The sequence below is a fragment of the Coloeus monedula genome, assembly GCF_965178545.1.
Source record: "Coloeus monedula genome assembly, chromosome: 6".
Classification (NCBI taxonomy): domain Eukaryota; kingdom Metazoa; phylum Chordata; class Aves; order Passeriformes; family Corvidae; genus Coloeus; species Coloeus monedula.
The window spans coordinates 26,714,349-26,729,340 of record NC_138786.1 but is presented as its reverse complement, the minus strand read 5'-3'; the positions used below and the strand labels follow the sequence as shown (position 1 = coordinate 26,729,340).

The window sequence follows — 14,992 nt, the reverse complement described above, 5'->3', positions numbered from 1 at the left end:
TCATGTATTTTTAGATATACTTACAGCTTCAGATATAGCTCTGGAGGGATCTATTGTGTAGAAGTGAGTTATGAAGCAAATCTTATTCCCCTCTACCTCTGCATGATCTATCAAAGAAAGTAGAAGCATGTAGCTCTGGTTCAGGAAAAAGAGAGAGACTGCATCCTTCTGCATAGCCTTAACTTTGATGGGAGTCATTTCCAGCTTCCTCTGCCTAAGGAAAACTAACAAGTAAAAAAAATGAAAAACCTACATGAACTACAGGGTTGCCAGGGTGGCATGAGCAATCCAGTATCGGAGAATAGTAGGGTTATGGGGACACCAAATATAGTGGTGGTGAGGGTAAGATCCAGAAACATGAATCATTCTGCATAAAATCATAAACTTTTTTTTTTTAATTGTTTTGCTGTTCTTGCTTGGTCTTCTCACTTTGGATCTCTCCTTGTGCCGAAGCTGCACAATTTATGAAATAGGCCTTCTCCTGTCACCATGGCCTGATCACTGTCTCCAGCTGATGTCATATCACTGCACCTTCCCACTGGAGCAGATAATCCCTGCATTCTACTCCCTGCGCTGGGAGGGCTCCTTAAAACCCCCATAACTTAAGTTCCATTGTGTCCATTTCTCATAGTCTCCTTTTCCCTCTCTCTCGGCCATGCTGCTGGCACCAAAGGCTGTACAGATTGGTGGCTACTGTGTGATTAACCTATTTTGTATCTGTCCTTTTCTGTGTGATGAGAAGCTGAGAGCCAGCTTTGGGTCCAAGACTAGCCTGCCAACCTTTATACATCTGCAGATTTGGCTGAGAAGAACTAAGTGCATTTGAGAGATTTTCAAGTTAGCTGCTGAGAGACCAACTGCCCCTTGAGGTGGTGCTAATAGTCAAAATTAGTTGCTAAAATTCATTACTGTTAATATGGTCACAAATTAATATTTGAACATAACTAGACAAGAGATTTCTTTTTTTTAAGGGACAAATCTCATGCTTAATATCATAGCAGTTATAGACCCCTCAGTGATCTAAAACCAAAGTCACCTAGGAATATAAGGAGTGGCTAATGGTTTGAGTTACCTCTCCCACATGTTTCATTGTTCCCCTCACCATAAGTCCACAATTTATTTGCACTCATTCTCCTTTAAGGTGAGAAAGCCACAGGTAGAACAAATGTATTATGTAAGGTTACCCAGCTCCTCCCAAGTGCCATGTTCAGGTAAGTCCTAGAGGCTTGTGGATTCCAACGGCACAAATGGGAGAGCTCAAACATTGTCCCCACTGCACTGACAGGCCTGTCCTTTGGGTGTTAAGTGCTTTTGGAGAATAAATCAGTCACCTTTCCAGTGAGATTTTATATCATGCACCACAGTTGTACAGTTTAGAAGGTATCTCTAACTACTTCTCTAAAAAAACCCAATGCATTTTTCAGACCTTCTGCTAAAATCAGACCATAATGCTTACAAAAGTGATGAAAATAATTTGGAAAGTCACCATGAATACCAGATCTGCTCATCAGAAAATTTTTAAGAGCTATAATGGAAACTTTGACAGGATTGCTGAAAACTGTGCTACTTGAGGGATGAGGCTGATGGGCTCTGATGAGAGCCCTGCTAGATGGGAAGATATTCTGGCATTTAGGCTCTGTGTAATGCAGCTTCAAGCACCTGAAGCTATTTGCTCCTTTCCTACAGTAATCATGATCAAGGCTCTTGCAGACAGAGCAGTTTAACTCTCAACTAGATTATTTATTGCTTCTTATGTCTTTTTATAATTTAAAAAAACCCAAACCATAAAAATGGTGTTCTAAAATATTCATTGTGACATTCTTCTTCCTTCCCATGTCTCTTACCAATGGATCATTTATCAAAGATCTATCATTTATGAACAGTTTTCATGAAACAAACACACATTGTTAAAGATCAACATGAAGACAATCTTTTTAATAGGTAAAGCTCTGCATGGTACAAGAGATTATGGCAGGGATTTTTTATAAGCGTGCTTAGGGTGATAAACCATATCTACAAACTCCAGGATAATCTCAGCAGCAATCACCAGCCCACCAATCAAGCACCTGTGAGGACAAATTCTGCCCATTTTGTACAAAGGAAACTTCTTTGTTTAACCTACATTAGTCATTCAGGGAAAAATAATCCTCATATTTCATAGTATAGTTGAACAAAAAAAAATCCATTTCATACAGTTTTTTTATCTTCTCAATTTGTTCCGAGGTCAGTTGTCTGAGGTACTCCAAGGTGATATCACCATAAGTTCGTTTCTCTGACCCATATCTCTTCAAGCTGGGGTATTGCAGACTCTCTGGTGCACCAATGACCTCCAGAACACGCTCAGAGTCCAACCCAAGAGTTTCATACTTACCCAAAATATCATAGTGAATGTTGCAAGGATCACAGAGCAGAAACATTGGTTTCCAGTGAATGTCAAGAGTATGTGGTGGTTTTGCTAGAATGAAGTTGACAAACTCCTGGAAACTCACTTTTTCAGTAGAATTTTTATTTTTCCTGAACATTGCCCTAATCCTATTAGCAACAGTGATACTGTAGAATGGCTCAGAGTGCAGGAGTTTGTCTCTGTAAGCTGAAACCAGCCGTTCCAAGGGATGTCTGGTGAACATCACTTTGGTGTAATTGCTTAGAAATTCCTTTTGCAAGGCAGGAGGGTAAGTCGCCAGCCTTTTGATCAGTGAGGTTTGGTGGATGTCATCATGCTCAATTTCAGAAGGTTTTGCATTCAAACCTGATTGAAGAAGAAAAATAGTTCTCTTCCAGTTGGAGCAGCCTACCTTGGGCACCTCACAGTAGATAAATTTATGCTTGTGCTCCACAAAGAGCTGGTTTGCAACCTGAGAATCCAATTTGCTTCTTGGTTTATTAAGGTTATTCTTCAGGCAGACAGAAGCCAGTGTGTTTTTGCGACTGTTTTGAGTTGCCAGCCAATATTCAGTAGGATCAGGAAAAGCATCTGTAACCAAGGAAGAAATTTAAACCATTTCAGTGAAATAGTCTTATATAAATCTCTTTATCTATGACAATCATAGCACTCAATCTATCACCCTGCATACAAAATTTAATGAAGATGATAAAATCAATTTTTTTTTTACTGTAGCCAGACTAGACTATGGCAAACATGCAATAAACTGCCCTCCCTAGTGAAACATTTATTAAAATGAAAACTTTCAATATGTTAGCAGTATTAGTCTAAGCAAGTTTGGTGTTCCAACATCATGGTTTTTTTAGTGCTCTCCTCTCAAATATTGCTAAGATAGCTACCACAGTGACAGGACCTTGGATATTTTCACAGTATTGTTTGTATCTTGGGCTTCATAGTCACTTTCTAACATATTTGGAAAAGATGTCTCTCTTTCTATAAAACATTAAATCTTGCTGGTAATTTCTTTACTCACCTGTTAGGTTTTTTTGTCTCTTAGAGAAAAATCCATAAAGAAATATCCCGAATAAAAAATTTGGGAGAAGGAAAACTACCACCTTCTGGTTCATGTTATTCTCACAGGAAGGAAAATGACGTGATCTCTAAAGTGGAAATCTGTCTTTCTGTCAACAAGGAAAGATAATTCAGGTTAGATTTTGTATGACTGATATGACAAAGATAACATGTAAATCTCTTACAGAATTTGGGACAGCAGAAAGACCTTTGAAGCTCTATAAAAATAGGCTTTGCTAAAAAGTAAAAATTCTCTTATGGAAAAGACTCACCACAATTATATTGTTAAAACAAGCAGACAATTAATATGACCATTTAGAAGTATTCCCAAATTCCCTCTATTCTCAAAACAATGAACTGCTTATGAGCAAATACTTCTCCCTTCTCTTTTAAAGCTGTTGGGGAACAATAACTTCATTTAGGATTACAAAGTTGTATTTTTTTTATAACCGTTAGAATCTGGGAACACAAACTTCTCTATAACCTGTAACAGGTGTATCCACAAAGACCATAACACATTCAGGATAAGTTCCTTTCCATTTATTGCCCTGAAGCTTTCCACTTTGTACAAATAAATTGCTGCAGGAGAAACTCTTCTTTATTCCTGCAGAGAATCCTAGCCACTAACTTGAATTCTCCCATTCTCACTCTCCAAAGACACCGCATGGTATATATGTTTGCTGCCATTGCTGCTGCAGCAGAAGAGCCCCAGACTGGCTCAGTATGACAGGAAATGTATAGAAGAGGTAGAGAAAACAACAGAAAAGGAGTTGTTCCACATTACTGGATAAAAGGAGAGAAGGCAAATGCAGTCCAACACAACATATTTTCTCTCCTGTGCTCACTCATTCTGTCTCCTTGCACTTCATGGAGAGAGGCCTATCTAAATCCCCTGTGCAATCTTACTCTGTTTCCCCCAGTAGAGAGTTTTCATCAGCATGCTTTTATTGGAAGTTGCAAAATTAAGTGCAAAACAATAACTACTGGCAAGCATGACATTCTCTTTCTGTTCCATAAAGTCTGCACAATCAAAGAAGTCAAACAGCACTGTCTTCCTTTTCCACTTCTTAAGTTTTCACCCTGAACCAGTTGGCAATAAACACATCATTGCCTGGATTCCTTGAAGATGTAAATTCTTTTTTTTTCAATTTTTCGTATTTTGTTTTGTTCTTATAAGATACGATAGGACCACTTTGGAAGTTGTTTGTGTGCCACCCATTGTGTGGATATACATAAGCCCCAGCTGCCATAATGGAAACGGTTTCTGGTGTGTTCTGAGACAGCAGTAGAGGCAGCACCAGTTACATTGCTGAAGCTGTACTTGAGCACAAGGCTTCTTCCTTTCAGGGCTGACATGGTATTTGATATTACACACTTTTACCAGAATATCTGCAGACTCATACAGTTAACAGCATTACTGATAACTAAATCTCTCTCAGTGTAGGTATGACCTGGGGAATGGAGAGGGACACTGTTCACTGTCTCTGTATTAAAAATTTACTTGTATTTACAATAAAATGTTACATTTCTCATTCAAATTAATGCAGTATTCTTAGACACAACGGCATTTAGCCTACACTTTCTCATTTTCTTGGCTGCATAAGATCGTTGTAAGGCTACAAGAAAAGTTTCAGGAAGATGTGCCTTTAACCTTTTCTTCACTGTACATCAATTCTCATTTTACTGTGTGATCCTCGAGTCCTAATGCACCAGAGGCTGTTTTCAAGGCCAGCTAAAGTCAGTCAGGTTGTTCATTGATCTCATGAGGGCCAAGATTGAGTGTTCCCTTTTTATTCTTTTTCAGAAACAGTTTGAAGACACAATTTCACACTGTGTAGCAATTGAAATCAGTATGACTAAATTATTCTGTACAAGGACTCCTTGTTAGAGTGTGCTTAGGAGAAGGATGCTGGGCTTCATTCACTTTAAATGCTGTTACTTCAGAGAAGTAATGTTATCATACCTCTCTCAGGAATCAGAAAATGAACTAGATTATTTTCACCCTATTTAGATACTTGTATCATGCATATTTACTAATTACACTACTGCTAGAGAATATAAGATCTGCTATAAGACATATCTCATGTGGAAATATGTCAATGAGTCACCACAGGGAAATAGAAGAGACTTGCTTCCTTGGGGGGAAGAAGCTGTTTATGACCTAGTTAAACACAGGAGACAATTCCTCTTCTAAGACTTATGCATATTTGTGGAAGCAAAAGAATCTTTAATTAAATTCAGGAGAACAATCAGACCATAAGGAGGGATAGAACAAGCTCCAAGATGACAGGTGAAATCTTTCTGGACTCCTTAGAAAACTTCACAGAACAGACTGGCAGTAAGAGGTAACACTGCCCCCAACAAGGGAGGTCAACGTGACATGAAGCTACCTTAAGGTGAAGTCCAAAGGCTTCTTCGGAAGATGTTTTCAGATGGGAGGCCCCAGTACGGAGTTCTGTGTAATGCAAAGTCTCCAGTGATCAAAATCACCTAAGCGAAACCTGAGGAAGAGGAGGAAAGAAGATTCTCAGAGCCATTTTGTCAAAGAGGGACAAATCACCTGGAAATTAAAAGGGAGGGAAAAAATCCAAAATGAAAAGCACCTTTGTCAGTAGGTGTCAGAGGTGTCAGTGTCAGTAAATCAGATGAACTTTTCCTTATATTTATTACGGCTTTTCCACGTACTTGTAATTGTGTCTGCTATGTAAGATGCAAGGAGTTAATACTTCTCTTTGCATTTTCCCTCATCCTACCTTGAATTAAGTGTGATTCCTCAGTCAAGGAGTGGTGAGTCTGCTAACATAAAAAGTCCATACTAAATAGACTAGTTCTGCTGTAACCGAAGTAGTATGGGCAGCAGTATGGGCTCTCCCAGGCACGATGGAAAGACAGCATCATAAGACTCATAAAAAAATCCAGAAACCCCTTCTACTGAAAAGTAACAAAACAGGAAGACAGGGATCTTAATGTCTCTTTGGATCTTACATACTCCCAGAAAAGAAGATCCTAAAAATTAAATATAAGGCGTTAACCTTCTTTGTTCTTGTCGTACATAGGGAAGGGCGGTGGAGGGGTAGAGAGGAGGTGGATTTTTAAAATCTTGTTTAAATTTTTAATGAAGCATAAAATCTTCTAGATAACAGCCTTACACTGCACTGTTGATTTTTCCTTGTTCTTCAGATCACATCATTATAAATGAATTATACATAGATATGGCTTGATATTTTCAATATCTGCATGTGTTACTGGATTCTGCAAATTACATCAAAAAACATTGTCTGACTCTTTTTTGCTCATTACTAAAGAATAAACCAGGCAGTAAGAATTATCCTCATAGAATCCTTTCTTGCAGGAGTCTTTCAGAAGGATTGCTATCAGGTGATAAGACTTTTTGAGGCCTGTCAGTTAATTAGTGTTTAATTTCTTCAGTGTGTGTCCAGCTGATTTGATGTCTTTCTAGCTTCTTAGCCAAAACCTGCTGTCAAATCAAGTCAAATCCTTTATACAATTCTAAATCCACTTTATCAGTGCTATTGCCTTAATCAACCAAAGCCAAACAAAACTAGTAAGTCAGTCTGGTGACATCCATTTCCTATAACAATCCAAAGTTTCTATACGAGAACAACCAGAGCAATTGTTCAAGCCAAGAGTGGGAAAAAATGGGGCATAGATTACTGGAGAAAGCAATGCCAATCATCTCATGTGCATGCAAAATGGCAAAAAGGCCCAAAGCCCTCATAAAATTAAAAATATTTACTAAATTAAAGCCAGCTTTGCACTGCTGATAATTTTACCATGTCCCTCTACAATTCCATTTCAAAGATTCTTTTCTTCCCAATATACACACTGCATGTAACAAAACAGAAAACATTGTATCGTGTTATTCATATCTTTGTTGTCACGCTTGCTGACCATAAAACGTTCTTCCCATCCTTCTGTTTACTTTAAGACATTTCTGACAATTTTCTGCTTTTAATTACTTTCAACATCTCCCTTTTCTACACGGTACACGAGGTATGGAGGTGGCTGACAACCTACATGCACATCCCCTACATGGCAGGCTAGACTGTTTGACCCAGAAGAGCTCTCTATGTCTGTATTGTACTTTTCCAGGGGTGTCACAAAATTGTCATATGCTGGAGTTATTGGATACTTTTTTCTGTTAAGTTGCTTTTTCTTGGTTCATTTGTCTCATGCTTGCTTTCCATTTTGTGATACTAGACCTTCTGCACCTTCCCCTGTGTCTGTTAGCGGTCTGGACTTTAACTGAGCATGTGTAGCTACACCACAACCTCTCACACTTACCCAACCACCAGCTTCAGGTTTATAATGAGTTCCTTTCCTCCTGACCAAAACAAGGTCTAATAGAAAACCCCTAGTACTCTTTCAATTAGGAAATACTCAGACAGTCAAAGATGTTTTAATGTTACACGAGTACATGACCTAACACATCACACTCAGACTGAAGTCCTTCCTCCTGCTGAGCAGATTTATTTCTAGAATAGGCATCAAAGGAATAGGTTGCATTGCCTTGCACAGGTATCACTTTGTACACTGTTCTGTCCTTGAACTGCTGAAAGAAGGATTCATAATATAATTTAACCCTAATCCTTCTCCTGGAACTTCTGAACCATTGCAATTGAAAAATCATTAGTATTTAAAGAAATATTTTTTTAAAAAGACTTAAAAATAATGTTTTGATACTTTCATAAAAAATAAGAAGTATTATAGCTGGTAATATTGACTACTGTTAAGTCTTTTTGTGTGGCACCTCTTACTCAAGTACAGAAACACATGTACACACAAGTGTGTACATATGTATACACACATATATGTATAGTTCCAAAACACATTAATATCAGTTACATTGGCATATTATTTGCTTCAAGTAAACTAACTAAGCTGATAATGATTTAAAGTCTTCTGGTAGTAAACTTACAAAGGTGCGCCTCAAGCTAATTTTTTCACATACAGACCCTGGTCAGAGCTGAGCATGTGGGGTGATCCTCTGCACTCACTTGATAAGTGGAACTTTCCAGATTAAAAGAATGAAATTACAACAATACTTATTTGTGTTCCTGATATATTTGAAGCCAGAAGTAAAAAAAAGTACCTGTAGGGCAGCTCAGTGGAAGGTAGGGAAAATCTCTGAAAACAGATAACATTCTCAGTTGCTGAACCCCATTCCGTACATAAGCCCTGTTAATCCCTTCAAAAAGACAACTGCAAATACATACATACTGATATGTGCATGGGTACATAGAAGGTGAGGAGGGGATGACGTGTAGAAGCCCCCAAGAACAGCCTGGGCAGGAAAACCAAGCTCTGGATTCAGTCCTGCGTGTGCCGTTCTATCAGAGTGAATTGCAAGAGCAAGAGCCTTGTTCAACCAAGCCTGCAGCACCCTTGCTTGTACAGTTTGTGATGGGTGGACAGGAGGGAGAAAGACCCCGGAAAGTGGAGCCTTAGCAGCCGGGCTGGCCTGTCCATGAAATGGAAAATCAGTAATGGATTAGGAAATTCAGACAAGTTACAGACAGCCAAGGGCTAGAAAAAGTATCTGACCTGGGTCATTTTGCCAACAAGAGACAGTATTGAACATCATCTCATTTGCAGCACGGGTTGAATGGCGTTAGGTGGGAATGGGTACAAGCTCAGTGGGGAGACAGCATATGGGCTAGGCTGGGAGCTACAGAGGAAAAGGCCGACAAGGGCGTCCTACAGAACAGCACACTTCACAGCACTGAGGTGGGTACAAAGTAACAATTTCCATTGCAGGCACAATCTAAAACTCTTGTTCTGTGCAGTGGTCATCTCAGCCCTCCATTACTGCATCAGACTTCTTTCTGGTCTCAGCAACTGTTGTGATAGCTTCCTCACTGCCATAATGAATCTGCTTATTATTCTCACTACACCACTTCTTCTGCCTGCCTTTTAGCTTTTCCTTCTCTACTTAGTTCCATGTCATCTCCTTGTCTTACCTTCCAAAGTTTTTCTTCATCTGTCATTTCTCATGCAGTATTAAAAGCTCAGCTTTACTTTCTGATCAGTCATATTGGTAGCTGCTGTTACCATTAGCCCATGATAATAAAAAAACAGTTCATGCTTTCTCCTCTGCTGCCCCTGCTTTTGAACCAAGTTTATGAAGCACCTAGAGAGCCATTACATTTTTCACCTAAAATCACTCCTAAAAGTCTTCCCTTTCAGGGATGCCGACCCCAGTTATGATGCCAGTGTGCTAAAATTGTTACCAACCAGCCCACAAAAGAGCAAGCGAAAGGAAGAGCCAATTTTGGCTTGAAAAGGACAAAAGTGAAGAGGAAAAAAAGAATACATGGGAAAAAGGCAGCAGTGAGTCTGACAAAAGCTCCCAGAGAGAGGCAGGAAACAGAAACCCAAGGAAAAGTGGCAGAGCTGGGGGCCAAGGGAAATAGAAAGATTCTGCAGCCTGCTCTAACAATGTTGTGGAAAAGGGAGGTTGAGAACTGGACTGAGAAAGACACAAGGTATAATTCAGCGAAGACGAAGAAGAACAAACTCAAAGAAATTCATAGAAGGCAATATGCTAATTATCCAGTAAAATACCACAGACATTTAAAGAGGAATGAGACTGTATGTAGTGCAGTCACTCATGCACTGGAACCCGGCCCTTACTAAGTGATCAAACTTGTCTCTCTTTTCCTTCCTGGAACTGCAGCCAGAAAGAAATTTTTGATTTTCTAAGCAGAGATAGATTCAGTGAGGAGACCTGGCTCATGGGCGGGCCCAGCTTGGCTGGGACCTGGGAATCTGCTGCAGCATCACTGGGTCAGGGACTGGTGGCCTCAGGAGGCTGACGCGGGGTCCCAGGCTGTGGGCAGTGGCAGGCAGCCCCAGGGGACTGGATGGTGCCCTGTTACTGCTTTTGGTGCCTGACATCTGGTAATGGGCTGTGGGGCCTTTTTATCTAAACATTTAATTCAAAATTCCATGCATTTATCAACTGCAATTTAAATCACTGCAAAACCAATCACAGGAGAGCAAACTTCACCACTTTCTTTTAGGGAATCTAGATGAGTCTGAAAAACTTGGAACGAAGGAAAAAGGGGAAAAAAAGAAGTACAGAAGAAAAGTTTAGAACAATGCACACCAGCCACGATGGCAATGAACGGTCTTCTCCTCCCAGGCTTGTTTCATAGCAGATGGGTCTCGCAAAGTCCCTCTGCTTTGTCATGTATGTAACTAACTCTCTGCCTTTGCATATGTCTTACTGTCCCCTCCCATGTTTCTCTTCTCAGCTAATGTCAGTAATAGCAATGTTTTTCTTGCCATTCAGATCTATCCACCTTGTCTCAGACCTAGATCCTCTTTGTCCCCTCAAGCTTTTCACCTCCCAGTGCAATCTTGATTCATGCATTCCTGCCACTGCACACCAATCAGCCCCATCAAAACTGTTTGTAAAAGTCCCAGTTCTTTGCACACCGCCCCCAGGCAAACTCCTGTTTGCTGTTCACGGGTTTATACACTTCTGTCCCCACCCCATAATTGATGACAGCTATGACCTCTCTCTTTTTACACTCCAGTGAATACAAAGCATTTCTGCTTAAATTGTTTTCCTTTTTGCTCCTATCTCGTTCAGCTTCTCCTGTCATTCTAGTCTAGATTTTGAACCTCATTTTCAGGATCCAAAACTAATTTTGTCTGAAACCATACCTCTACTCTCATCCCCCCCCACTCTTTCTTCTTTATACTCCTTCAAAGACTCCTTTACAGGAATCATGTACAAGTCCTAACACCAGTGATTTGGTGTCTGCTGTTTGACAGAAATAACCTCTTTGCCTGAGACATCCTGACACTTACTGACAAACTGTGTATACCTTTTTCTCTCTTCCTACATGAATCTAGGCCTATTTTTCCTTTCCTTTCTGCTCTCCTCTCTGTTTCAGGGCAAGCTGTTCAGCAGAAATGTTATGTTTTAAGTCTGTTTCTATGAAACATGTTTTTATAGCATACTATGACCCATGCAGCATCAAAAATTAAGAAGTTTGGAGACAGTAGGATTAAAATGATAAGCTAAATCATAGAGAGCATGAAATGAAGTGTCTGCTGGCTTTTGGCAGAACAGTCTTGAAACTAAAGACTTGACATTTCAGAGCATTTGACGTTACAGTACACTCTAAGTTCAAAATAGTCTTGTGGATTCAGTTGCAGATAGAAATGCTTGAAAAATCTGCAAATCTGGTTTCCACAGTCTGCTCAAGTATCCAGAAAATGAAGAATGGAGAGTCAATGAGTCTCTGAAAAGGTGGGCCCACATAATCCCCACACCACATGGGATTATCACAGCAGACAAAGAACACAAACTCTCATCCTAAAAACTCTTGCCTGGTTCACCGTACACCTTCCTTCATCTGCCATAGGTAGTGGGGATCCTACTGCACGGCTCTTGAGTGTCTCAAGAACATGTTTTTCCTGTGAACCAAACATGTCAAGTTGAGCGGAGTATCTTGTTTCTTTAAAAACCGAGTGTTGAAAAGCTGCTGAAAAATGTATTCATGAAGTATCATAACAACATGCACAAAAATCACTGTCAGTGGTGAATCAGCTCCCCTGACCAGTCTCATGATACTCACTCTAATAGAATAACCTATGGTGGCAGTAGGCTGCTATCTTCTGCAGAAACCCAGCATCAACAGTGACAAGTCCCAAACTCATCAGTCTTACCTGCTGGCAGCAACAAAATGGTGAGACTTGGCCATGTGGGATGCCATTCCTGGCACTGAAGGAAAATGATCCATAGGACATCTTGTCCCTGCTTCCCCTGCTCCCACCATTAGCATGGCCTGCCCAGAGTCTTCCTCTCCCGGTACCCCCCTCTCTTTGCACTCCACTCTCCAGTAGCACTACAACACTCCTGCTTAACACATATTTGCATGGGCACCAGAGCTTTTCCCTTAGCCCCCATCCCAGGTGTGACCCCATCTTTCCCAGTCCCTGCTTCTATTCCTCAGGCAAAATTTTAACTCAATCTCCAGCAAATTCTCACCTCCAAAAGCCTTCCTCATATTGTCCCCAGGCAGCTTGCCCAGCAAATCCTGTTCCCCAGCTTCCCAAACACCCATCAGATCTCACCCTGATTCTGCTGTTCAGCCTTCCTCACGCACAAGCCAGCTCTTTGCTGGCTCCCCCTGCCAGACTCCTCCCTTCATCTCCTCAGTCAGCCTCACAGCCCCCCCTCCAACAACCCCACTTCTGAGCCCAGCTCATCAGAACTGTCTGTCCTTCTACTTCCAAGATTCCCACGCAGCCCCACTGCTTCTCACTCGCAGTTCTGTACTCAGCTAGTCCCAGGCTCTGCACTTCAGCTTCTGTAGTTATTTTAGTATCGCCCAAACTAAACTGACGCATTTCCCTTTTCTTTCCCTCCCACATCAATTTTCGCACTAGTCACCAAGGCATATTTTCCTGCTGATTTTTTTCTTGAATCTATTTTGCTAGCAATCCCCAACGATTTCTCCCTAGAGGTCTTGCTCATGTTTGCCTTGTTCTTTAAAACGGATGTTTTACTCTACAGTGCAGAAGAGGTTCCACTGAGAATGTACAAGAGGAACCTCTTAACCTCATTTTTCAAATGCTTATTTCAAAGTCTGCAATGTACCTGAACTTCTTAGAGGAAAGGTCGCTGGAATCATTTAAGATAACAAAAAAGAGCACAGATTTCCTGTATAAAAATCTATAAACTATTGTTGCTCAAAGGATTTCAAAAATATCCTGAGGCAAATATCTAACCTGAAAAATTTCTGCTGAAATGCTTGAAATCTGATAAAATCTTACATAGCTACAAACTGTATTGAAATTAGAAGAGTCAAGACACATACTACCCTTAATAAAGCCAGAAAGTGAGTGAAAGCCTTTGTCATTTCATTTCAGGCACCAGAATCCCTGTAACATCAACTTCTTAACTGAGGAAAGCCATAGCAATGAATAATAGGCTGACAAAAAAATCTTCTGTAGATTCATTTCACCATAGTGTGATTTCAAAAGCTAAACAATGTCTCGGTTTATGCCTTAAAATATTTTATGTCAATTTTTAGATACATAAACAAATAAAACCCCAACCAACTCTGAAAAAGAATCTCCCTTTGCAGAGATTTGCCCACACTTACAAAATCATGGTAACATAAAAAGCCACTAACAATCCAATTTTACTCACCAATCAGACAGCCTCAGTGGAGACTTCCCATGCCTCTGAGTGATGGTAAATAAACAACAAAGATTCAGACAAAGAAAGATCAGTCCAGAGAGACATGTCATTTAAATTTTATGCCTAGGTATGCAAAGGAAATAGGGTAAAGATTTTGTCTTCTCCTTACCTGGACTTCAAGGCTGGGCAAAATGTTTCTGTATCCACACAGATGCTTTCACAGGAGAGCATCTGAAACACTGTACACGTAGTACTTGTCTGTTTTGATTAAATGCCCAGCTAAAAGTTGCCAGTGTTTCCCTGAGAATGTTTAGGTGAGCATCTCCAGTTGCACATTACAAAGCACTGTGCTGTGTCTGTCTCTAGGTATAACGAGCAGCATTTAACCACTCCCTGCAGGGTCTACAGCAGCTGTTAGAGTCTGCCAAGTACTTCAAGAGAAGCATGCCAAGAGGCTGCCTGCTAAGCAACCAAGAAAGGGGATGGTCAGGAATAGGAGGTCAAAGGTAATTTGGTTGAGAGTAACTGTGTTGTGATAATATGCATTATTTTTAGATTAAGAACAAGAGGCAAGATCAATTCTAACCCAATGAACTCTATACAAGAAGACTCCAATAAACTCTGGGAACTGGAAGGTAAGTTCTCATGGGAAACATGGCTAAAGCAGAAGGAATTCAGTAGAGTTGGCACTTCCTTAAAGAAATTATGTTTAGGGTACAAGCACAAACAATCCTACACAGTAGGAGGATAGGAAGTATAGTCAGAGATCAACTTGGCTACTTGGCTAAGCAGCACGGTCTTCAATGACCTGAAACACAAGAAGAAAATGTACAGAAAGTGGAAACCAGGTCAAGCTCCTAAGCACAAGTATCAAAGAATAGCACTAGATGCTGAAACAAAGTCATAAAGGATAAAGCACAAATTTAACTGCAAAAAGAAATGGAGACAAGAGATAGCAAGAAAACAAATATGGAAGGAAAAGAAAACCCTAGTGATAGTTCACTTGCAGAAGGCTGATGTACGTTTTCCATCATTCTTCATAAAAGGGTCAACTGTTATTACATAACTAATAACTAAACTCAGTAAGAAAGAATCTGTCTAGAATAGGAAAGGAACAGGACCAAAAATAATTTGAAAATACTGCACTTCACCTCATCCTCAAGTATACCACTACAGCATGTCTCCAGGAGAGCTCTCTAGTTGCTGTTGATGCACTAAGTGTCCCTGGACTGAAATAGGAACTGACACCCCTGCACAGATACAGACGGCTACTTCACAGGCTGCTAAAGAGGTGAAAAGAATGCTATACATAGTGACACCTGAGCCTGAGGAAGTACATGTTAAGATACCTTGGC

At 40.3% G+C, this 14,992-nt stretch overlaps 1 protein-coding gene across 1 annotated transcript; it reads right to left on the bottom strand.

Moving 5' to 3' along the window:
- Positions 1 to 2,123: 2,123 nt before the first annotated feature.
- Positions 2,124 to 3,510, bottom strand: LOC309574373 (carbohydrate sulfotransferase 8-like; the record flags this gene model as incomplete). The annotated part of the gene is made up of 2 exons (XM_082283984.1): positions 2,124 to 2,974; positions 3,417 to 3,510. The coding sequence occupies 2 exons, from the start codon at positions 3,508 to 3,510 to the stop codon at positions 2,124 to 2,126; spliced, it is 945 nt and encodes a 314-aa protein (XP_082140110.1).
- Positions 3,511 to 14,992: the final 11,482 nt, after the last annotated feature.